A 26,855-nucleotide genomic window follows, 5' to 3' on the forward strand; every position below is an offset into this window, starting at 1 on the left:
GATGTTACAAGTATACAAGTGGCAGGAATGACTTCATTATCATTAGACCCCTGCACATCTTTGAAATACAACACACCGGGTGTGAAACAAAACTTAAATAGGAAAACTCTAATAGCATTAAATTTTATATTACTTCAGGCTACTATAATATAAAATGAAAATGCATTTAATTTTGATTAATCAAATGCTGTGTAGAGCAATGGACAACAGAGTAGCATGCTGACATTATTACAAAGTTTTATTGCAGTAACACCATGATATATGTCATAACATGTGGTCACCAGTCCCCTTCTACCCAGCAGGTTTCTTCTCCCTGCCTGGTTAAGTGGCAAGTCTAGTGATGCCCACTGTAGATGGAAAGCAAACAGCATACCAGCAATGTGGGGGGGCCCTTTAATTCCATCTCTACTACAGAGTCCCAATCGCCACAAAGCTTTGCTTCCAGAAATATTTTTGATTGCAACTTGAATCATTAAAAACAAAAACACAAGCCCCAAATTAGAAAACCACCAACACACTTTAAAAATTAAACAGAACTATATAAATTAGTAACACTAATTACATGTTTATTTTTCTCTCATTTCTGCTCTTCAAACACTTTAAAAATAGAACCCCCCCATGTTTAGTGCCTCAGGGCTTCATAACGATAAGGACTTGTTTACAACTATTTTCCAGAAGTCGAGAGTAAGATTCAGATCAGATTCAGGCATGCAAAACAAAACAGGAAGTGTCATTTAAGAAAGTCTTAGAAAAGCACAACTTCTATGTGAAGAGATCTTACTACCGACCACATCTGACCACAAAATATTGGTATAACCAACTGAAAACTCGACTGAAATGACCATGAGAAGGTACTTTTTGAGAGTAGTAATTTTATATCCAGGATTATCACATATACGTACACATATTTCAATTTATTATGCTTAGAAGCAAACAAAACTAGAAGCAAATTTCCAGTCCACAAAGCTAGAGCTGACAAAAGAATCTACATTCTAGATAAAAGATGAGATCAAAGGAAACACCTAAAAATAAAATTGCTAGAAAGTTTCAGGATATGAAAACAAATAACATTATTTCAGAATGTGAACCTAGGTTCACAGTATTATTAAATAGAACTCAACTGTCTTATGAAGAGAATATGAAGTTTAAACATGTAATTTATTTGTGTAAAGATTGTTCAATAACAGCAGAAAGTCCAAACAATGACCTTGAATAAAATTAGCCTTCAAGCTGCTAATCAAAGAGTAGGGATGGAACAACTTAGCCAAGCCCAACCATGTAGTGAAGGAGGAATGTGTTTTACTACAGCATTTTCCTAGGGTATCAGTGATGATTTCTGTTTACAGTTTAATCCAAGGAAAGCGTGAAACAAGACCTGAAGCAAAGCCACCCATTCAAATGTCTCCACAAATTTCTCAATCACTGAAACATGCCCTCAGTCGTAAATCGGTAACTCAAATTATTCAAGGGTCTCACATTTAAACGAACTCTTGCTTGGAACTTACTTGGCTGTGTACTGAGCCCACTTTAACAAAGCCTTCTTAGCATTTCCTTGGATCTTGGTGGCCACCTTCCGTTTGCTCGGGGGGCTGGCGGTCTCCGAGCTGACCATGCTGTCCACGGAGGATGTGCTGCTGGATAGAGACTGCAGCTGCGGCAGGTTGCTGGTCAGCTCCTCAATCTGTGCGTGTGTTAACAGTCGGCAGACATGTCAGAATTACCTTTGTTCTTCTCCCCTCAGATGTTTTACTTTTCCAACTGGAAATGATTATTGATAACACCCTTCACCCCACTGATAGTGTGAGCTCTTAAAGGGCACGATTGATATCTGATTTCTCTTTGCAGTTCCCACCGCATCTGAGACGGTACCTTGTATCCAGTAATGAACACTTGTTAAAAACATGCATGAATGGATAAAACAAAACCTAATGGTTATCAAAACTCACAGAATGTACACACCAAAAGTGAACCCTCATGTGAACCACAAATCTTGAAATGACAGTGACATGTCAATAAAGGTTCATTAATTGTAATAAATGTACCACTCTGGTGGGGGATCTTTGTTAAGGGGGAGGTTATGCACATGTGGGTGCAGGAGGGACATGGGAATTCTCTGTATTTTTTTTTATAAATTTTGCTATAAACCTAAAACTGCTCCAAAAAATAAAGTTTATTTCTTTAAAAGCCAACCTAATGGTTAGAAGAATTATTCTGGATATACTAGTAAGTTAATTTTTCCCCTTAATGTCTATAGTAGGTGTGTAGAACTGCATAGAACTGCTCCCTTCTACAGGATAAAGAAAAATTTTCTGAGCTCTTTGTATAACAATATTTCATCTCCATTGTGTCCTGCCCACTTTTCAGACTGGGTACCTATGCCAGAGATCTTTGGGGAGTTCCACAGGTGACACCTTCGCAGGGAAAAAGAGGACATTTTCCTGGTAACAAAAAACAAGGTATTTATGAAGGTCACATTTCTGCTAACCTGAGGATCAACCCCAAAGAAATGGCAAATGAGAGCGTTATTCATGATCAAAATGTCCACCACTACCTCCATCCATGACATTGTATCAGCTGAAAAGGGACCCGTAGTACAATACCTGGAAATACAGGATGATCGTCCACATCAATCCAAGAACTATCGAGGGTCGGCCATCCGCTATATCCGTGGAGTTAATGTTGACTAGTTTTATCTGTTTAAAAAGAAAAACTGTACTAGTAATGTACTAGAAGATTATAGACCATTTACTGATGTGACAATTAGCACCGTATTAGACATCAGTACATCTGGTCATGCCCGCATGGTGGCACATGAGAGTGAGTAGGGTGAGCCGTCCAAACAAACAAGCACATGGTTTCAGTGGAAGTTTCAGGGGCATTCATTAGGTGCACACAATAAAAACAGCTACAGAATGAATTTCAAAAACTTGTTTAAAGTTGAAAAAATATGATGTCATGCAAGGAATTACCCACAAAATGCCAGACAGAAAAAAAACAACCCAACAAAAACAGTTATCCTTAACATTCAGAGGTTGACTGGAACATAAAAGAAACTGTGAGGAGTAGTTTAAGAAGATGCACTTACTTTGAAGTTTGTTACCAAATAGCATGACACTTATGTTCTCTTTTACCTATAAAAGTCAGGAGTTAAAAGATTCTAAAATTTGTACTAACCGGTGATCCTCTGTACATGGACTGACATGAAAAACAAAGGGAGAAGATGATACACATACATAAATAATCTTTCAAAATCTGCATTATTTGTTCAAAAGGAATAAAAATGTATGTAGTAAATTCACAGCATGATTTGGGAAATACATTTTAAAGACAAAGGAAAGCCAAGAAATGGTAAAGTAGAAAGAGACTGTCAGGGTTCAGTTCCCTACTTCTGGACATTATCTCTAAAAACCATTCAAGATTCATCTACAACTGTCCTCAGTTATTCATTTCAATACCTTCCCAACTATGAGAAATGTTACTTCCTAAGTTCCAAGAAAACAGACTTGTATGGTAGGTATGGCTCAGTCAATCTCTATAAAATCCAGTTAACAACTGTTTATCCTCCTCTTCATAATCCCTGAACAAATCAGACAAAAAAATAATAAAGTACTCCTTTGATTTCTAGCTCAGTAATTCCCAGCCCAGATTTAATAAGGTGTAATATTAACAATAAAGTTCAGAAGTTTGTAAATGGTTTACCTTTTAAAAAAAATCAGATGCAAATCACCCCACAAATACTTTACTCTTAAGTAATTACTTTAAATTTACCCAGTTATACAACAGAGAAGTAAAGTAAAATCTATCTCAAAAGTCACTGCAAATAACTTGAGATATACCCGTGGGATTTTGTCTCACCAGTGAAGTTCATTCATCAGGTTCAGAAACAGAAAAAAAAAAAAAAATTGAGAACTTCCATAGATTCCAAACTTATGCTTCTACTTCTTTCAAATCCAGCACAGTTTAAAACACGTAATACTTATTTGTGAGATAACCATTTATAACAGAACCTTCTGCAATCTCTAGAATCATTTTGATTGCTTTACAGCTTGTCCAAAATTTTCTCCATATCCATTTTAGTATCCATGGTCCACACATTTATAATACACGCTAATAACCACATACTAATGCCTTTCACAGAGGACAAATTATTCATCTTTCTTTACATATCATTCTTTTTAAAAATGAAATCGAATGTAAGTTGAATTTCTTACCTCAACCCAGCCCCAACTGTACTATGAAGTGTACATATTCAGTTTATTATGGCACCTAAACATTTTTTGCTTAACTTGTGCAGGAAAAAAATGTCTTTCAAAATTATTTCCTCTCTTAAAATCTGTGTTTCAAAACAGGTTTTGGGAGCACAGGGTTTTTGTTTGTTTGTTTTACCTCCTCTCCCTTGCAAAATCCTATTAAACCTACAATAAACTTTTAATAGCCCAAGAGAGTGGGATGGGCAATAGAGAGACACCCAGAGAGATGAAAGAATTCCAGAAACCAGAAAGGATGAAATCACATCGATGGACCTCACCTCAGACCTTCTGAACCAGAAAATAAGGAGTTCAGCCTGAGAATCCGTTTTAACAAATCCTCCAGGTTTTGTCAATTTTGATGCATGTCAGTATTTGAGACCCGGAGCAGACAACTGTACTTGGCCCACGTAATCTGGAGAAGTTTGATTTTGCAAGCCAGAGACCCAAATGGACTGAATTAGCCCCAAAATTCACATGTTGAGGTCCTAACCCCTGATGCGACTGTATTTGGAGATAGAGCCTTTTAGGAGGCCATTCAGGTTAAACAAGGTTAAAAGAGTGGTCCCTAATCCAACAGAACTGGTATCCTTACAGAAGAGGGAGGGACACTGGAACTCTCTCTCTCTCTCTCCCTCCACGCCCCCCCCCCCCGATACCCACACAAAAGAAAGGCCGTGTGAGGACACAGTGACAAAGCGGCTATCTGCAAACCTAGAAGAAAGGAAGAAACCAACTCTGCTGGCACCTTGATCTTGATCCTCTAGCTTCCAGAACTGTGACAAAATACATTTCTGTTGTTTATGCCACCAGGTTTGTGATGTTCTACTATGCAAGCCATTGCAGACTAAGACAAGGCCCACAGATGTTTCCAAAACAAACAAAAAAATCGAATTATTTGGGGAAAAATTTCAAAACAAAATCCAGATCACTAGCTCTTCCTGATAGATTGGAAAACCTAATGAGCAGAGCCATCCCCACCTTGTATCCACCGCTTTCTATAATGAGGTGTCCTAGGAACTGTTCCAAACAGTGACGCAGGTAGCCAAATACGTGTATTATTTTACAAAATGACTTAAATAAATAATTGGATTTCAATAAAAATCCAGATTACTGGCTTTTCCTGTCTAATTGTTAAACCTGGAATCACCGTGCTTGTGTTTCATCGAGGTAACTCTAGTTGGAATTGAGCATTTGCTTCCTTCTTTCAGACAGGCCACGGGACGGCTCAGTTATCCTGCCACCGTAGTTGGTCTCTACCTCACTTCGTCTTGTAGATCACCTATCTGGACCTCATAGGAATCTGAATTTATGCCTTCGTCTGCACCAGGGCGAGTTTCAGGAAAGGCAGTTGGCTCCTTGCATTACTACTTAGAATGATCCACCTGACACCTCCTTGCAGAAAAAAAAAAAAGTGTGGAAAGTGATGGATCTATTCATGGCTATCACACTTTTCCACAATTCTTACCAAATACTAACATGTACTTTTTTTCAGTAGCCCCACAAACAAGTGGAAAATAAACACAACAGTAGGGTTTCCCTCAGTAAAACGTGAAGAGTGCCTTGATTATTCCTTAAATCAAGCCAGAATCCAAGTACTAAACAGAACATCTATTACCTAAAGGGAAAATCTAAATGAAGAATAAAGTAATTACAAAGGTTAAAGACAAATTCTTGAAAATATGTTTGAGACGTAAGTTCTTAAACTGTAAAGAACAAAAGTAAATAGTAAAAGAGAGGGCACCAAAGAGTCTTCAAAAACCCATACATCCCACAGTCAATTATTTTGCCAATGGCGTAAAGAAATTCAAGAAAGGGTAGCCCAAAACTGTGTATTTTAGGTAGATTTTCTAAAATTAAAATACATTAGGGATTTGTGGGGACAGAAGGGGAAAGCTTTGGATTTTGTTCTGAGACACAAATGCATTGCTTTCTGCCCCTAGTAAATATAATATTTAAAATCTGAATCCTCTACTTTAAAAAAAATTACTTAGGGTTGTTCTATGAAAATGGACCTAGTATAAACAAGTCTTCTGTGAAAAGAAGATTCTTTGGCTCTCTTTACAAGCAATGCCTTTCATGGCTTAAGCCATTAAATTTTTCTCCAAGACATTAATTATGAGGAATTTTGTTTTCATCTTCTAGCCAGTGAATACACATCAGAACAAAGTGGGACACTATTGTCACACAGCTGAAATGGAAGACCAAATGACTTGGAAAACTCTAAATATCCTGTTCAATAAGGCTTTGTTCAGCTTTTTCCATGAGAAAAGCTCATGGAGGGGGAGCTGGAAGAAGAGAAACCCTCCATTAAGAATGACATTAGAGTGATCTGGAAACAATGCCCAATATTGCACAAGAAGCCAAGTTTGTCTTACTACACCATCCTAATGCCTAAAATCTCTCTTTGGTGTGAAGTTTGATACTTGACTGACTGACCTTTATACTGATTCACTGCACTACAAACTTAACAAAATGTAAATTACCTAAAGGCCAGAATCTAGTTTTCTTTAACTTTGTATTTTCCAGAGTTCTTGTCTTACAGAAAGTATTCAACTATGCATTTGTGGAGTAAATAAATTAATTTAGTCTACACAGACTGAGAAGTAACAATGGAATCATTCTATTTTCCAGAAGTATCTGGATATCCACTTATAAAGCTGGTTTTGGTATTGCCAAACACAGAATTTCCACAAATTAGAAAAGTCTAAATCTAAGAGGATTGGTGCAACCCTTTTGAAGGGAAGTATGTCAACACCTAACAAAACAACATACACACATACGTTTGACCCAGCAGTCACATTTCTAGAAGTCTACCCAGAAGATGTACTTCTAATAATACGAAGGTACTTATGCAAGGCTATTAACTACATCATTGTTTCTGTTTGAAAAATACTGGAAACAACCTAGATGCTCATTCATAAGAGAGGGGTTGAATAAACTCTGGCACATCCAGACAATGGAATACCACACAGCCAAGAAAATGAATGAGAAAGATCTCTTGAGCTAATTTGAGTGATTGAGAAGATATACTGTTAAATGAAAAAAAAGGTGAAGTACAATTGGTACATCTCTGGTGTGCCACCTTATTGTAAGAAAGAAAGTGGTATATGAAAATACAACTGCTCATTCCTGAAAAAGAAATACAGGAAGGATAAATCAGAAACTGGAGAGACTGGTTACCTAGAGGTGAGAAAAGGAGGCAAAGGAAAGGGAACGGGAATGGAGAAGTAAGGATAGGAGGGAGTGTCACTTCTCTAAGTATAACTTTGACTCTTTGAATCATAGAAATGTCTCACTCTCTAAAATAAAAATAATTAACATCAATTAGGATGTGTGTGGGTTTACCCAAAATGGAATGTAACTGTTACCTAACTCTATTACAAATAATAACATAATGACACCGAAAGGGATGATGCGGAGAACAGAAGTAATCAAAGTGAATTTGGAAACAGCATTTTGACTGGCTATTGTAATGCTGATGACCAAAAGAACTGTACACAAATACTGTTCTCCATTTAGTCAATCTATTTCTCATAAAGACGTGGGCTGGCAATTCCAAAACTACTTTATGTGTATATATCAGGGTTGAAAAGTAAGAGAATATATTGTAGATGAGAGCCAGGTTTCTCATTGTCAGAGAAAAACAGAAAGAAATAAGCATGAAAGGTTGAAATGGACCTTGTGGTGCTGAGAGAGAGAGACAGACATAAATATGTATGTATACTGGGGTTAGTAAACATACATATTTCTAGATCTGTCTGTTAAGAATGCAGTGACACCTCAGTAGCAATGAGCACACCCAGCACCCAATCTTGGTTTCTAAATGCCACTCACTAATAAAAGGAACAAAGGCTCCTTAGAGAAGTGGTTGATTCCAGGACTGGGACAGGGAAAATATAAGGTAAATATGGAAAATCTGTAGTTCCTAGAAATAAGGAAATGCTTGAAAAAGGATAAGGCCATGTCACAAGAGTAAAGGAGATAGCTTCAAGAAACTCTTAATGGCCAAAGCTAGAAGAATTTAAGCAACAAAATAATAATAATAATAACAACAACAACAACAACAACAATAATAGTAGGAGGAGTACTGGATTATAACTATAGAATGAAATAAATACCCATGAGCCCATAATGAAATAAATAAGAACTGAATAAATAAATGGAGGGGAAAGGACATCGTTTTCTTACAGAACAAGTTCAATTATTAGTATAAATGAAGGAAACAAAAAATCATCATTAGACAAACAGCACAGAAGTAATTACTAAAGTCAACTTATGCTAAAATCACTTCAGCAGAAGTTTGAGGAGAAGCAGAATATTAGCATAATTTCAATTATCTCCCCTGAGCTTTTTCTCAATTATAATTGGAAAAATAGTAATTTTACCATAAAAAATCTCAGCAGATGACTTTATCAAGCGGTCGAGATGAACATCACCAGCAATAACACATATCAGCGTCCTATACCCACTAACATGATGCATTGAGAGGACTACTCCACTTCCTTGGAATTCTTGCCAAAAATGTATATCCTCAATCTAATCATGAGAAAATATCATATAATCCAAATTGAGTTTATTTTGTGTATGGTGTGAGGGAATGTTCTAACTTCGCTGATTTACGTGCTTGAAAACGAATATATGTATGTAAGTATGACTGGGACATTATACTGTACACCAGAAATTGACATTATAACTTCAATAAAAAATAAAGATTAAAAAAAAATAGAGAGACTTTTCTGAAAAATAACTAACCAGCAGTTATCATCAAGGTCATGAAAGACAAGGACAGATAAGGTCACAGAATGGAAAAGACAAAGGAGCCACAACATTTAGGTGCAAGGTGTGTTACTGGATTGGCCCTGGAAAAGAAACAAGACACTGGAGAAAAATGGATGAAATTAGACTAATTTCCATGCCTTCCTTCATGATATCATATTAATTTTAATTTCTTTATTTGGCAGTTGTACTATGTTACATACAGGTACCATGTCTATAATTCATCACATGAGGGGAAGCTGGCTGAAGTACAGACATGAAATCTCTGTGCCCTTTTCTGCCACTTTCTGTAAGTCTAAAATTATTATGTAATAATATTGCACATTTATGTTGTACAGATTACAGGCAGTGTTTTTATCCCACAGCCAACACTGAAAACATCAGTATGCCCATACCGTCTTCTTGAAGTGTTTTGTTCTTGTTTCTCTTACCTTCCTTCCTTCAAGGAACTGAAGTGCCGTGCCGATGTTAGCCACAGCATGGATCCGCTTCATACGGCGTCCCTGTTCACATGGCTATCAGAGAGGGAAGGGCAGGAATAAATCAAAGTGCACACATTAAAAAGATAGTTATAAAGCTGATTTAAATGGACTCAGAATACACTTGGAGAATGTTCAAGAACAACCCACATTACTCACTTTATATAAAGGTTAGCAGATACCTACAGGAGGATGAACCCCACAGCACTTGGAAGGAGTGCAATTTACTGAATAAGTGCATTCACTCTCAGCTTACTTGTTAATGTTCTTACCCTTCTGGTTTCTGTATGTCAGAGAGTAGAAATTCACAAAATTCATATGTCATCTATACAGACTGTTACTCTTGTAAGTGGGGAAACAGTTACATGAAAAGTGCTCTTGGTACACGGGTAGGGGCGGGAGATAAATGGGAAATCTCTCTCCCTCTCAATTTTGTCATAAACCTAAAACTGCTCTAAAAAAAATAAAGTCTTAAAAAAGTACTCTTAGTCACTAACCATTTTTTTTTTTTTTTGGTCATACTCACATACTGACAGTATTAGTAACATGTCTCTGTTTGAACGACCAAAATGCATGGTGCCAATGAGCCAAAGTTAAGTCAGACTGTGAGAATGAACATGAAAAGGATACTAAGTCATTTGTGTTTGAGTTAGCAAAATATGATAAATTAACAAATAATGTAATAAATATAAAATAACAAGTGCTTTCTATGTGCCACACTGTTCATTTTCAAACTCAAAATAATTTCAATGAAGTAGATAGCATTACCCTTTTCATATTTACAGGAATTAAGAGGGTAACAGGTTAAGTGATTTCTCCACGGTTGCAGAGTTAACAGACTGGTCTCTTCTCAGTGACACTAGAAATCTAAATAATCTCTCATTAGAGCTCAAAGCCACATTTTCATTTCCAATTAATAAAGTACCGGGTAATAATTTTTACAATATGATTGTAAACAAATATTTAAATAGAAAATATACTTTTAAAATTTGTATTTATTCTTTACTCTGTTTTACATGACATAGTCCCATCATTGGTCTATGCCTGACCCACTTATTTAGTTGTTTAATTAATTATCTCTCATAATGTAACAAGCACCTAGGAACCTGCAACTAAAACAAAGCCAGGACTCAGAAATTAAGCACAAAAGCCACATCCCTCAATAACATCCCTATTCGTTCCATCCCCTGCCCTCCTGCACCAAGGCAACCATCACACTAACTCCAGTCCGGTGTTTTCCTTCTCACATACACTCATCGCATTTACTGCATTCTTAAAAAGAATACTTAATCAGTTTTTAACTTTATATAGAGTATCACTGCATTAATCTTTCGATACTTACTTTTCCACATATTATTATTTTGCTCAGATGCATCCGTTTTGTTGCCTGTCACTGTATTTCATTCATTTTGACAGCCACCCACTGTGCCATTTATCTAATCTCCTTCCGATGTGAATCTGGGTTACTTCCAGGTTATCTCAGTTTTGACCTGTGCTGATAGATCATTCTCGTACATCCCACCTTTGGTACAAGAATAAAGCATTTCTCTTGGACGTATACCTAATGGTGGAATTGCTGAGTCAGAGGGAGTGTGACTTTAAATGTACTTCTAATGTGATGCCAAACTTTTATAAAGTGTTTCTACTCCTCGTTCTTATCAGCAATATAAGAATAATACTGTGGATGCATGTTCTGTCTAACACTTGAAACTGACAGATATTTTTAAAAAATTTTTTTTCTATTGACTATATGTAACATGGTATTTCATGGTGGCCTTCATGTGTATTTCCCTGCTCAACAACGATGGGAACTTCTCATCCTCTGTTCTTTGGCAATGTCTGTTTCTTTTATAAAACACCTTTTCACATCTTTTGCCCAGACTTCCCTTTGGGTTATTTGTATTCTTATTATTTGAAGATGTACCTGCTATATTCTTGATATAATCCTTTCTTAATCCTTTTATAACATGTATTGTGAATATCTCTGACCAATTTTTAACCTCCTTTGTCACTTTCTTTGAAGTTTTTGGATTAAAAAAATGTTCTGAATGTTAGTACCACCGCTGATGTATATTAAATTCCCATTCATGCCCTGGTCTGTTTCTGGACTCCCCTGCATCAGTCAGTATGTCCAACCCTGCATCACTACCACACTGCCTCAAGTGACAAAGCTTCATCGTAAGATTTGTTATCTAGTAGAGCAAATACCTTTTCTCTGCTTTTCTTCTTTGACTGTATCCTGGCTAAAAGAGCGCAGCATAACCGTCTGCTGTATTGTTATAACTCGTATTCGTACCTAGTTTTACACAACTTAACTTGCCCTAACTAATACAATGATCGTCCCTTCCAGGCCACAAGCCCTTTGAGGGCACCAACCATATCTCATTCATCTTTGTTTCCCTTAGAGGGCAAAAGGCAATGCCTTATCTGTAAGAGAGATTCCAGATATGTTAGCGGAATACATAGTCAGTAGATAATGCCAAACCTAGTTGCAGACTTGAGTTCTACCCTAAATATATGATCAATGTCTAACAAAGTCACCTGGTGACACGCAGGGGCCTTTGATGCTTCTGGTTTCCTAAGTGCCCACCGTATACTTCTAAGTGGATTTTTAGGCTCCTTTTGTTACTATTATTATTTTTTTTTTAATGGAGGCACTGGGGATTGAAGCCAGGACCTCGTGCATGCGCATGCACTCTACCACTGAGTTATATCTACCTTCCCCTTATGTTTTTAATTCCTTTTTTTTTTTTTTTTGGTTTGTTTTTTGGAGGAGGTAATTAGGCTTGCTTATTTATTTATTTACTTATTTACTTATTTATTTAATGGCGGTACCAGGGATTAAACCCAGGACCCTGTGCATGCTAAGCATGCGCTCTACCACTGCGCTATACCCTACCCACCCTAGGCTCCTTTTGAATGCAGAGTGTTAAGGAGTCTTTAAAAACACTGTACAAAAGATTAGCAAAATAGGTAAGAAATAAATTTCTCTGCAGTCCTTAAGCTCTATTCATAATGCTTCTATTATTTTAAATTTTGCAACGGCAATTCTTCATGTTCTTAAAAAAATCCTAAGTGTAAAATTAAATTAAAATTAAATTAAAAATTAAAAAATTTAAATTTAAAATTAAAAATTTAAATTAAAAATTAAAATTTTTAAATTAAAATTAAATTTAGTGTTCCTGTCTTTATGTGTGATTAAAGATAAATAGTCACTGATCCATTCTAGGAGTAAATGTTCTACAAATAATAATCCAGGGATGTAGAGAAATCCGAGAATAATAATTTAAAAAATTTTAAATTCGCTAGTACCTGAAATGAAATCATAGAGAAAAAAGTCACAATAGGTTATTAAAAGGAACTAAGATACTGCGATTTCTCCTTCCCTTGAGATGTTGATGATAAAGGGAATACCGAGGCATCTGGCTGCATTTCCCGGACGACCGTGGTCAGAGCCAGAGTCCTGGGCTATGTGAATCATGATGCTAAGTACAGTGCTCTTAGTAGAGCTCTACCTATGACATAATTACAGATTTCCTGAACAGCGGTAACGCTCCTTAGGGAAACACTCTTGTTCACACACTCCCTTTGATAGCTCTTCAAGAATGTTTAGGATTCTCATTCCCTTAAATGATGCTTTTCGTCTTAATGTGGTCCTGAACCAAAATGTCCACAGGTACAAAATTTAAATAACCATTGCCATAGTTTCTTTAAAATTCCAGAGTAATTTCACTTTATGCAATTCAGGACCTTGAAGGTCTCAGTATAAAAAAATAATAAAGATTAAATCGGAAACTGTCCTTGTATGTCTCCGTTTATCTGTTCAGTGAGAATACTGATCCTATAATACTAACTACGTCTGAATGAGCAGGACACTTAAATAGAAGTAGGATTCCTGTGTCAAATTAATCACTTTTTCTAGAATAATTTGGCTTGAGGATTAATGTCCATCGAGGTTTCTGTATACTGTTAGCCAAGTACAATGGCAGAATTATACTGACACTTAGAATGACAACTTTTAAAATACTCATTTGATTGTAATGAAGGTTCCTTCAACCTTTGAGGAAATAACTTAATTCAGGAGGATATATAAAGATGGCCAGTTACATCAGGCAATCAAGGGAGAATTTCAGTTCGATGATTCCTGCATCCTAATGTTGATCCAGTTCAGTTAGCTCATGCCTATGTCTGTTTATTCCAGATTGGCTTTTCATGGGTATCTTGTTTGATTTCTCCCAAAGGAGAGCTGGAGACAAGGATATGGGTGCATGTTTACTGGGGAGGTGACTTCAGGTAGCAGGAGTGAGGATGCATGGAGACTGAGACAGGGAAGGAGGGAAATCCAATAAAGGGTGTGCTATTGAGGGTTCCTCAGTAGGCAGCCAGGGCTCAGGCCCACTGGGGATCTTATGGGGCACTCTATGAGATGTGTGAATTATGCCTCAGAATCGTCCCTCCTGCAAATGCCAGGCTGGAGCTTTTATTCACGGACTCCCATCTCCTTTGGGACCATTTTCTGTCCCGTATCTCAGGGCCGCCTGTGCAAGTTGTGGCTCTGATAAAAGCGCTGAGGGCAGAAACCCAGAAACATGGTGCCAGTGCTGAAGCTGAGTGTTAATGGTGTGTGAGGATCATGTCCACATCACGTGGCTGAAATCAGAGGTGAGCTGAGATGGCACTGGGACAACCGAAAGCACCTGCTACAATATGAATCCAACTAGATAATGACTTACACAAAATTATTATCAGTGTGTATTTTTCAACAAATAACTTTTTTTCAAAAGCTATGTTGAAGACTCGCCGCACGAAGTTAATTGGAAATTTACATTTAGGCAAAAGCACTTTTAAAAAAAAAACTCAGTTATCAAAGTAACAATAATTGTGCAGCTTAAAAAGCTGCAACAGATTAAGAAAAAAATACTCCCAATTTTGGACCCTCTGTCTAGTGTGTTATATAACATTCTGAAGATTATTTTCTGATCTCCCTTGTAAAAAATTATGGTAAACATCGCTTGTAAATAACTTACATTTGCAAACTACTTACTTCTCCACTACTCTGAAGTGAAAAAACATAAGCCCGAGACAAATAAATATTTTATGATTCGAGTAATGTAGAAAAATATGTTTTATAGGTCACTGTCAATTTGTTTTCCACTCTGCTGGTTCTGCTGAGCATGAAAACAAATGATTCTGAACATGTTGTTCCTGTTACAAATGACCGATGACAGAGAATGTCCACCAGCGGATAAAAAATGCCACATTGATTTCAAGCTTAATTTTCAACAACCATATAAATACACAGATACGGACCAACAATCCTTTCCAAATGGAAAGTAAGCACTTAAAGTGAGGTAGATGTTAATTTCCAAATAATCTTCCTGGATACCATACAGGATCAGGAGTCAACCAGGACTGATTACTGATGAAGTTCTTTACTCTTACTTCAAAAATGGCTACCACTATATACAATGTTTTAAATGTACTACAGGTGTACAGGAACAAGAAAGGTGTTCCTTGCTCCCAGAAGTGACCAATAAACTAGCGTTTCCTGTGTATCACCCACTGCAAAAGAGAACAACTTTCTCTTACGTGGGCAGCGCCCCTACCACTCCCAACTCCACAACCCCCAAATTCCAAATGGGAACAATTTGATAAGTCTGGTCACAGGAAAAATTCTCACCAGTTTCTGCCCAGACAGGACCTCCAGGAGAGCAAGTAGCTTCACACCATCTTTCATGTCTTCAAAAAGATCATCTACCACCATTGGGGGTTTCCGCTATTAAAAAAAAAAAAAAAGAATAAATGCAAAAAAAAAAAATGCTTCTCTCTCTCTGTCATACATTTGCTACTCGTTGTGGTGAAATTTGATGAAACATGTCTAAATGCCAAAATTCTATACTTGGGATATGATTGTCAATTATCTTTTGATAGATGCAAAGAGAAAAACAATCCTTTGGAAATAAACTTAAGAGTCAAAAGCCTCAGGAGATTGACTGCTTGAGTTTTCATATACAGACCAGAGTCTTTCCAGAAAGGGAGTTTTGACACAAGTCGGGTGATGTGGGATAAAGGAAGGAAAAGACGGCACTGCCAAGATAAAAGATAGGAGAGAGATTAAAGCAGGAGCTACCGAGGGAACAGGAGGTACCCCACATACACTGCACCAACCTCCCTGCCTCACCCTGGGTGAGCACATTACTGGGTTGAGTCCGGTGCCAGATTTCTACGAACGTTCTCTCCAAGGTAACCTCGCCAGCTCAGTGACCTGCTGTGGGGGCACTGTTAGTGTAGCCAGGGTGGCAGATTGAATCTCCTGTGGGTTAGCTGGCGACGTTCTGTTGCACAAGCATATGTATGACTGAAACATTACGCTGCACGCCAGAAATTGACACACTGTAAACTGACCATACTTCAATAAAAAATTTAAAATATAAATTAAAAAAGAAACAAACCACAAGCTGGCAAATCCAGCAAACCTTCTCTGGCAGTGTGGCGTTGAACCCAGAGGACCAGAGGCGCAGGAGTACAGACTGCTCAGGGCAAGTGTATCGCCACTACTAGAAAAACAAGTCAAAGCCCCTGGCCAATTCATGGAGGGTCTTTTATTCTTTTTATGAAGGTCATTAAAATACTTAATATACTAGGGTTCATGAAACCTTCAATTAAGGTACCTCTTGGCTCAGAAGAAAGTAAAAAAAGTAAGGATGCTAAAGTTGATAGTCAATAGAGTTTGCGTCTTTAGATTTTTCACAGAATACAGATCTTTAAAAAATGTATAACCTGGTCCAAGCTCTATAGTTTTCTGGTTCTTACCGAACATGTTAAAGGCTTAATCTGTATTCTTGACTTTCAATCGTTTTTCTTTCCAAAAAAAAGAAACAAAGAAAGAAAACGAAAGAAAAGAAGGAAGGGAGGGAGGAAGGAAGCCAGGAAGGAGTTCTATGTAGAGATATTGAATCACCAAATGTTTTATTGAAATGTGAGTTTCTCTCTACCCACAGATACAGTGCATTTATATTTCTCTTACGACTGCAGGAATTACCGTCTGAATGGTACAATTCTAATTTTAAATGCTTTTTTTTCTCTTTATAAAATGAGCAGCTGAAGACATTTTGTTCTCATGCTGTGAAATGCATGTTCAAAAATAAGTTTTCATTTTCAAGCATTCCTTTTAAAATTCCACTATTCACACTGCTTATTATTTATATAGCAAAAATGTAATAGTGACTTTATATTCTAAGCATATAAGTAAAGTTATTCAGAACAAAATGAGCCTTTAGGATGAAAAATCTTTGATGTGATAAGAATCAAAATTATTGTATAAGCTATGTATAATCATTAAAAATAAGGTGTATTTATCATTCAAAAAGTCCATTTGTATCCTAATAAGATAAATACAATGGAATAATGAGAAAGAAATCAATAAATATGTGAGATATTCTGTGAACAAATACAAATTAATTTTCATATTTTGTGTTCACCTGAAACATATTAAAAATTAAACAAAGCAGAAAATTTTCATGAAATAATAAAATTTCCAAGAAATTGAACACCTAAAAAAATGATGAATTGCATGCATGCATCCACCCATCTATTCTGCCTTTAAACATATGCAAGGCTCTGCCACTTTGAAGAATGCTTTCTCTTGGCCCCACTTCTGCCCCAACATGTGTCTTCTCTTGAATCCCTACTTGTATTCCACATGCTCATCTTTCCCTCCAGCTGCTCCTAGAAGTGCCCTTCACATCAGCAATGGCCGCTGAACTTGTCAGTGGCCCATCAGACCCTCTGGGCACTGTGGGTACCAACCTCTCCTTGAGCTGACCCTCCCCAAACCTCTCCAATCAGCCTGTCTGGTTCACAGACCTCTTCTTCTCTGTCTCCTTTCTTCCTAACTGTGGCCATTCCCCAAACGCAATTCTGACCCCTCTGTTTTTTCACAAAATTTTGGCTGGATAGATGTGACTCAAATTCTTCCTTTCAGGTTAAGTGTTCTCTCCTAATCATTGTTCCATAAAAAAGAATAAAATAATGCCACTTGCAGCAACATGGATGGACCTGGAGATCATCATTCTAAATGAAGTAAGCCAGAAAGAGACAGAAAAATACATTATGGAACCTAGCATTATGTAATCAAGTCTTTACTTAATACCTCAACCAGTAAAAAAGGGAGAAAATAAACCTCTGGCCAACCTTACTGCAAAGAGCTAGCAAAAATGAGTACCAGAGAATGATCTTACTATTTCTACAAGCTCCATCCCATTGTGCATAATGTAAATGTTGTGTAAAACCAACAAGACACTTTTATTTATCAAAAATTACACCAGAATAAAGGAAAGTCCTCGTAATTACTGGACAAGTTTTGCCATCCCATTTTGCATAAAGTATTGTTTATATAAAGCAAATGACCAACTAGAGGAGATCCTGGCTATTGTGACATTATATTTGTATTTTGAAACAATGTTTTAATAGAAAACCTCTCAGCTAAAATGCCTCTCCTGTCATATACATATAAATGCTCACAGCATCAGGAAGGATTCAGGAAGGTATAGAAATGAGGGTAATTCGTTGGGGCCCAACTTCATGGAAAATAAATAAGATCATGTGCTTTGTTCTGATGGCTTGACAATTTGCAGTTTCAAGAACTAGACAGAAATCTATTGGGCATTTTTAAAGACCACAGATATCTCTTTTTTATTAAGATAAAATTATAAGCTCTTTTTTTGTATAGTACTTGGAAAAATTATATTCTCCTTGATTCTGTCAGTCATGACTAGATGTTCTACAGATATTCGTGCTGAATCTGAGATGCTCAAAGAATGGAATATCTTCAGGGGAGAAGGAGGTGGAGAAAACAAGAGAAAGCGGTACTTTGCTCCTGTGGTTACTCCCTTCCAGAAACTCTCCTCAAAGTAGGTTTAAGCCCTAAGTTCTGGCTGTCAGAGGGCTGCCTGGTATAAAAGTCTCTGGAAACTCAGGGGAAATGCATACACGTCTGTGTCTGGCTGTGCTCCTCGTTGTTAACTCAAGAGTGGAATAGACCTCACCAAGTATTTTTCTCTAATTTCTTCTCCTCCCCCTTTACTTTTGCAGCCTCTTTAATGACATGTAATGAGATTTATTTCCTATCTCTTAGGACTTAAAAATAGATCAAATAGATCAAATGTTTCTCCTTGAACTTTATGAAATCAGAGAAAGCATAGATATCTTTGACATAATTTTTACCGGGAAAAGCAATCTATTCTCTAACATTGTATGTGTGTGTGTGTGAATAACTTGCATCACTTTACTACTAGTCCGCAGGCACCAGGACATGTTTAATCCTTATCTACCATCTAATCTCACATTTTCATTCATATGAAATTAAGAGAGTAATGTTGATGAAAAAAAGATATTTGGCACAGAATGAAAATTTAAGGAATTCTCACATTTTAAAACTATATAGAGATGATGCTACATGTAAATACTTAATAGGCATGCAGGCACTCATGTAAACAATCAAGATGTTCTTAAACCTGTTTCTCTGTCACTTGTGACTTTCTGTGCTTTTCTAAATAGATACATACTTTAATTTAAAAAAAAAGTAAAGCTATATAGAAATGATTATAGCCATTCTGAGAGGCGTGAGGTGATATCTCATTGTAGATTTGATTTACATTTCCTTGATGATCAGTGACGTTGAGCATCTTTTCATGTGCCTGTTGGGCATCTGTATGTCTTCTCTGGAAAAATGTTCATTCAGATCTTCTGCCCATTTTTCAATTAGGTTGTTCATTTTTTTGATATTGAGTACTTTGTATATTTTGTATATTAACCCCTCATCATATGTATCATTTGCAAGTATGTTCTCCCATTTAGTAGGTGGCCTTTTCATTTTGTTGACAGTTTCCTTTTCAGTACAAAAGCTCGTTAGTTTGATGTAGTCCCATTGTTTACTTATGCTTTTGTTAATCTTGCTTGATGAGACATATCAAAAAAAAAAAAATACACATTACTAAGACTTATACCAAAGAGCATACTGCCTATGTTTTATTCTAGAAGTTTTATGGTTTCAAGTCTTATACTTAAGTCTTTAATCCATTTTGGATTTATTTTTGTGTATGGTATGAGAAAGTAGTCCAGTTTGACTCTTCTGCATGTAGCTGTCCAGTTTTCCTAACACTGTTTATTGAAGTGGCTGTCTTTTCCCGATTGTATATCCTTTTCTCTATTGTCATAGATTAATTGCCCATTTTAATGTGGGTTCATTTCTGGGATTTCTATTCTGTTCTGTTACTCTACGTGTCTGTTTTTGTGCCAGTACCACACTGTTTTGATTACTGTAGCTTTGTAGTATATTTTGAAGTCAGGGAGTATGATGTCTCCAATTTTGTTCTTCTTTCTCAGGATTGCTTGGACTATTGGGGGTCTTTTGTGTTTCCATACAAATTTTAGAATTATTTGCTTTAGTTTGTGCTTATCAATAGATAAATGGATAAAGAAGAATGTGGCATTTATACAATGGAATATTACTCAGCCATAAAAAGGAATGGAATCTTGCCAGTTAGGACAACATCAATGGACCTAGAAGGTATTAGGCTGAGTGAAATAAGTCAGACAGAGAAAGACAAATACTGTGCAATTTCATTTAAATGTGGAATCTAAAAAAACATAACAAATGAGCAAACATAACAAAACAGAAACATACTCACAGATACAGAGAATAAATAGGTAGTTGCCAGAGGGGAGGGGGTGGTTGGAAGGAGAAAACAGGTGAGGGAGATTAGGAGGTATAAACTTCCAGTTAGAAAAGAAATGAGTCATAGGTGTGAAAAGTACAGTATGAGGAATACAGTCAGCAACTATGTAATCTTTTTTCATGGTGACAGTAACTAGGCTTATCATGGTGATCATTTTGAATACACAAATTTATGGAATCACTATGCTGTGTATCAGGGACTAACAGTGCTCTAGGTTAATTATACTTCAAAAACAAACTCATAGAAAAAAGAGGCCAGATTTGTTGTTACCAGAGATGGGGGATGAGGGTAGGGAGAATTGGTTGAAGATGGTCAAAAGATGCAAAGTGTCAATTATAAAATAAAAAAATATGAGCAATGTAATATACAACATGATAAATACAATTAACAGTGCTTATATGTTATATATGAAAGCTTTCAAGAGAGTAAATCCTAAGAATTGTCATCACAATGTGAAATATCTTTTTCTATTTCTTCAATTTTGTATCTATATAAGATGAAGGATGTTCACTAAGCTTACTGTGGTCATCATTTCATGATGTGTGGGAGTCAAATCATTCTGTATTTACACCTTAAACTTACACAGTATATCAATCATATCTCAATAAAACTGGAAGAAAAGAAAGTGAAAAAACCATATAGAAATGAAAAAATGTTGGTGCATAAAGTAAACATGACAAAGTAGTCACTATTATAGACTACGTATATGAATTTCAATATATACTAGATGTTTCTGTGGCTTAGATTTGTATACATTACATATATATATATTTAGCAGGTATTTTAATAGAAATGAAAGGGAGAAGGAAAGAAGGAGAATAGGAAGAGGAGGAAAAAATGAATCAGATACAGCGGAACATCTCGATGTGCTGAGCACTAAACTGAGGGGCTGTACACGTTAACCTCATTAACATTCATAACCACCACCTATGGGAGTATTACCCCCTCTTTAAAAGCAAGGAATCTGAATCTCAGAGAGGTTAATCTATCACACCCCTAATAAAATGACAAGTTTTGAGTCCAGCTTTCTTATACTTTGTACAAAAATACAGGTATTAACATTATTTTTTTCTGAATAGTACCCAAACCTGTAAATGTGATTTTTATTTAATATCAACATGAGAAGCACTAGCTGATCAGCTAAAGTGCCTGCCACTCCACTAGAAATAAAATATATATTAACAAAAAAACATTTTTAAATATGGATGATATAAGAAAGACTAAAAATAATAGAAGAATATAAGAAAGACTGAAAAGTAATGAGAAGCACCATGTGTATAAATATACACTGGAAAAGACACAAATCAACCCAAATCACACCATGTGCCCCAGTGTTCCTGTCTGAGCTACACTCCCATTCTCTGTTACCTGAGTGACCTGAGCTGGGCCCATTACATCCTCTGCTTGGATCCAGAAGATGGCTGGAGCCCAGCTGTCACATGGCAATGACCTAAGAACAGTGACACCAGGTCCTGCTGGTGAGGCCCCCTGCCTCTGTCTTCCTCAGGACTGGGTTAGTCAGTGTGTTGAGAGTTCCCAAGACCATCCTCACCTCCACGACTCACTAGATGGACTCACAAGAATCAGAAAAACTGCTATGCTCATGGTTCCAGTTTATTACAGTGAAAGAACACAGATTAAAATCAGCAAAGGGAAAAGGCACATGGAACAAAGTCCAGGAGAAACCACATGTGAGCTTTCAGAGCTGAGTAACTGGCTCCCCCTCAGTGGAAGTGCACAGGGACATGCTTAATTTTCCCAACAGTGATGTTTAATGATGTGTGGGGGTGTTGCCAAGCAAGGAGCATGCCTAGGCCTTGGTGTCTGGTTTTTGTTTGGATTCTGTCACGGAGGCATGCAGTGCTTACATAAATGATCTCAGCTACTCAGTCTCCAGTCTTCCCCTGTCCCGACCCCCAGCAAAAACAAGTGTTCACCATACAGCTCACTGAGATAAACTAATCTTATCCAGTAGTACAGCATGGCCCCAGGACTCATGCTCCAATCAGGCAGAATATTCCAAGTGCCCAGAGGTTATCTCTCAGGAGCCAGTCAAGGACCATTTCTAAAGGCAGGTCTTTATCTGGAATGTGCAGGGTTTGGGCAACCCAGGACTGCTGAGTCAACCCCTTCCTGCCCAGTCAGTATTTCTTTCCATACCCTAAGGCAACCTGTATCTTTTTAATAGATCTCACTTCCTGGTTAAATCATTTAAAATCAGTTTCATTCACTTGCAACAAAATAAGGCACAACTGACACACATGTGCCTATTTTGTTATTACTTCAGAAAAACTCTCCTGAGTGTAACAGTTTACATTTCAGTGCCCTCCCACTACCACGCCATGATGAGATTCAGAGAAGTGACCAAAAATAAATTCATTCTTTATTGATGAGAATGTGCATTTTCAGGAGAACCTAACTGTATTTGATATAAGAAGATGTTTTATAACTTTCTGACCAATTGATATTGGTAAATGAAAAAATAGAAACAGTTGAGTGTTATTGATAAACAATTAAACACATGAAAGAAAAAAAGAAAGAAAGAAAGAAAGAAAGAAAGAAAAGAAAGAAAGAAAGAAAGAAAGAAAGAAAGAAAGAAAGAAAGAAAGAAAAGGGAGGAAGAGTAAGTAGGAAGAAAGTGTCAATTTACATGGACAAGTGTACACCTATACATCCAGAATTATACAAATGTTAACATACTAAATTTATTTTTAGCATTTTAAACTTTGCATGAATAGGGCACTCACATGCACATCAATTAAGGAGAGAGAAGCTTCGGGTGTCAAATAGAAATCAGTGATGTGGAAGAGTACAAACCTACCTTGAAACATTACCGGCATTATCATCTCTTCATCAACAGATGTCCACACATCTGTGAGAACCTTAGAGCCCCTTAGTGACAGACGTCACACAGCTACCAAGGGGACTTGCAGCAGGAACGGTTCAGTCCTTAGCAAAGGAAAGGGTCCAACCCAGGTCCTCACTTACGATCATTACTTTCAGTCTCAGAACAATTGGCAGTTTTTACTAAGCGCTTTTTCCTCTCGGGGAAAGAGCTCTTTAAACATTTTATAGTACAAGAATTATAGCATTTTACTTTAAATTACTAAATACACATCCTAGGGTTTAAAATCTGTGATTGCTGGATATCTAACGATACTGATACAGCTGAACTGGAAAAGGCCTCAAAGAAGAGCCCGTGGCACAGATAACAAAACCTGACTCTAGTTGAGACACACACTGTCAGGCTTGCTGAAAACAACACATAAATCACGGCCTGAAGTGCTCCCCGGACGGCCTTCTGCGCGGTGTGTGGAGAGGTCCTAAGGCAAAGGCTGGATCTCAAGGTGCATTCTGTGTGCCTTGAACTGTACACACAACGTGCCCTTCACTTCCAGAGCCGAACAAATCACCACCTGAGGTTTACATCAGTGTCAGGGAGGAGCTATTTCACAGGCTGAGAGTCAGGGGGGACATCCCATCCCAGGCGCAGTCTACAGTGCTCGCATGCTCTGATGGTTATCTGATGGACAGGAACAGTGCGCTAAACAACAGGAACAGAGAGGACAGTGGGAAGGGAAGAGAGGTTGACCAGCAGATGTGGAGCAATTACCCCCCAATGGTTGGCAAGGAGCCCACTGCCCTAAACTCTAAAAATGCCAATGTAGCTGGACTAGAACAGCACAGTCATGACTACAACCGCTGACAGTAGCCACGTAAAACCGAGTCAATGTCTAGTAGGTTCTGTCATCTGATTTAGAAAATTTAATTAGACATTACTAATATTGCCAGAAACAAGGTGAAGCAATTTAAAAATATTACGTATAATCTGTTTCTCCTTCACTCCCTTTATCAAAGCACCATTGTGATGATTTTCCACCTCTGCTTGCAAAAGTGAAAAGATAGTTTCCATTCTTTTCTGTTTCCCATGACCAACAGCATAACCATTTCCATTTCCTTCATTATTTCATTCAATTCTGAATAAATATCCCAAAGGCCATAACTGCCCTCCGGCCCACTTTTAAATCTGCTTGGAAAAAAAATCTCCTCTCATATGTAATTTTTTTCTCCACTACAAAGTTTAAAGGAAGCACATTCCTCAGGTTATTTGTTTTAGTCAGTACAAAATTAGGGTTATCCTTTACCCCTCTCTTTTGCTCATACCCCATCGCTGATCCATCAGCAAATCTTGTCAGCTTTATTTTCAAAATTCACCAAGAATATGGTCATTTCTCTCCACTCCCACTGCTACTACCTCGGTCCAAGCCAGCCACCTCTCACCTGGATGACTCAACAGCCTCCTGCCTTGTCTCCCTGCTTCAGCCCGTGTCCCTTTCAGTCTGTTCTTGACAGAACAGCTTTTTTCCTTCTCTTCTGTCCATCTTCCCCACTGGGATAAAAGCACCATAATGCAGGGCTTCTTTTTTCTGTTTTGCTCACTGGTATATTCTCAACATCTAGAATCTCACCAAGCATACAAACATTAAAAAATATTTACTGAATGTATGTCTGACTAAACAAAATATAGCTCTAAAAGAAGGAACTTTGACAAATATTATCCAAATGCTTATTCACCTGCGTAAGTTTTGCTACATCATCTATGTTATTAATAAGTTAATACTTCTTATTAGTAAATTAATAAGTGTTATTCATTTTGAAATAATGATTTTCCTTGTAATCTTTTAGTTGCATATTTGGAAATAACTAATTTTTTAGAATTACCAAACTAGTTTTAGAAAATCAATTAAAGAATGATTTCTGGGGTGTATTATTACATTTACTTTTTCCTCTTCACTTCTTTACCTCCTCATCTTAGTTGGTGAATAGTCCCACCAAAGTGTGTACTAGGAAACAGATGGCACTGAATTTCAATTCTGAACGTGTTTCCATGTTATCTTTTAGCACCATTGGTGGAAAGGCAACTGAGGAAGAAGAAAAGCAGCCACCAAAGTGATATGTTATGACTGTGAAGACATCACTCAAAGTCATTATTAGCATGGAATATTTTTTAAAAAATAACATGGAAAATCAAAAGCTTTCCTTTAAAAGGAATGTAGGGATCTGACTTGGTATTAAAACAAAATGTGCTCTTAAAGAGAGCCCATCGTGGATTGAACTGGGGGCTCCCCCCAGGATACACAGAAGTTTTAATCCCCAGAACCTCAGGATGTGATCTTATTTGGAAATCAGATCTTTAGAGAAGTAATCAAGTTAAACTGAGGTCATGGGGCAGGGGGTTCCTAATCGAACATGACCAGTGTCCTTATATAAAGGGGAAATTTGGATACAGTCTCAGACAGGCACAGAGCAGGGACTGGACTAATGCAGCTGCAAACCGAGGACCCTTGAGCACTGCAGGCCACCACTGGAGGCAGGGAAGAGGCAAAGAAGGACTCTGCCCAGAGTCTCAGAGGGAGGACTGTGAGATAATGAAATAATTTCTCATTTTAAGGCAATAATATGTTGTACTTTATTATGGCAGCCTTAGCAAACAAATACAGAATGTAAATCATGTTTAATGGTGCCTTTTTTCAGTTTAGCAAAAAAGTGAGGAGACGCCCATATCACGCCTGAGGTCACCTGCAAGTCAGTATTTAAAATGTTCCTTGCCTGCCCTTAATAACCCCATAGACCTAAGGCTGGAGCTGTTTATCGTATATTGAAAGAGAATCTCCATTTACAGAAACCATTTAAAATACCCAAAATAATGGCTATTTCAGACTTTTTTTTTCCACCAAATATCATAAAGACTGAATCAAAGGTGCTTAAATACAAACATTTTACTCCATCTGACAAAATGAGAAAATGTGAAAATAAAAGCATTTGAAAACAGATTATAACCAATGCTAATGTTAGGATTACTTATACTATCTTTTTCTAATTAAAAATAAAACTCTGGGGGAAAAGGTTTTTGGAAAACACATCTTTAAATTGTTGCCTTTGGTGGCCAAGGTGACACTGTACATTAGCTTAAGCGTCTTCCATAAAATTTAGGAATTTGCTAAGATAAATAAATTTTAAAAAGTGAAAGGACTAACATATTGCTAGCTGACAATTTTTAAAATATTTATCCTAACATAAATTATTTTGCTCAGAAATACAGACTATTCTGTTAAATCTAAAAAACATGGGGTCATTAGGTGGGAATGTCCTCAAATTCAAGTCCACCTCACCTCTGTCTTCCTCTCAGATGGGGAGCTGTCTCTCCTCTGCTTTAAACCTCCACCCTCCACCTGTGCTCTTGATTTTTTCCTCCCTACTCTGCCTCCTCAAGCACCTTGTGTCTTAAAATAACCTTCTTTTTCAGCCTACCCTCTCTAGTAGTTTTTGATCATTCCCGTCAATAGAACACATTTAAGAGCACACTTTACTATAAACACAGCTCTTACCAGATCCTATGTTCTGCTTTAGTTAATACTCTGTGTCATAGACATGTAATAGACACTCAGGTCCTAACATCCTTACCTCTCATCTATGCATTAGTTTGCTAGAGCCAGGTTTCTGCCATGACCTAACCACTCCCAGTGATGGCTAAGGGCTTGCTAATTGCCAAGTCAAATGGGTTCATCTCCACCAAGTGACTTCTCTGTCTGTCGCTGAACTTACTAGCT

The 26,855-nt window shown here is 37.2% G+C and overlaps 1 protein-coding gene across 13 annotated transcripts in view; it reads right to left on the reverse strand.

Annotated features, from left to right (window-relative positions):
• The window catches only part of SYNE1 (spectrin repeat containing nuclear envelope protein 1), a 427,871-nt gene that overhangs the window by 318,606 nt on the left and 82,410 nt on the right, over positions 1-26,855 (reverse strand). For 11 of the 13 annotated variants that reach the window (XM_032485189.1, XM_032485194.1, XM_032485199.1 and 8 more), the window contains exons 4-8: positions 15,186-15,281; positions 9,458-9,541; positions 3,175-3,195; positions 2,601-2,693; positions 1,506-1,681 (exon numbers count right to left, since the gene is read on the reverse strand). In XM_032485189.1, the coding sequence (XP_032341080.1) occupies positions 1,506-1,681; positions 2,601-2,693; positions 3,175-3,195; positions 9,458-9,541; positions 15,186-15,281 (470 nt within the window). The remainder of the gene's footprint in view (positions 1-1,505; positions 1,682-2,600; positions 2,694-3,174; positions 3,196-9,457; positions 9,542-15,185; positions 15,282-26,855) is intronic. The other 2 variants (XM_032485193.1, XM_032485198.1) reach the window with 1 other exon arrangement.

Source organism: Camelus ferus, chromosome 8 (assembly GCF_009834535.1).
Source record: "Camelus ferus isolate YT-003-E chromosome 8, BCGSAC_Cfer_1.0, whole genome shotgun sequence".
In the NCBI taxonomy this organism is placed as follows: domain Eukaryota; kingdom Metazoa; phylum Chordata; class Mammalia; order Artiodactyla; family Camelidae; genus Camelus; species Camelus ferus.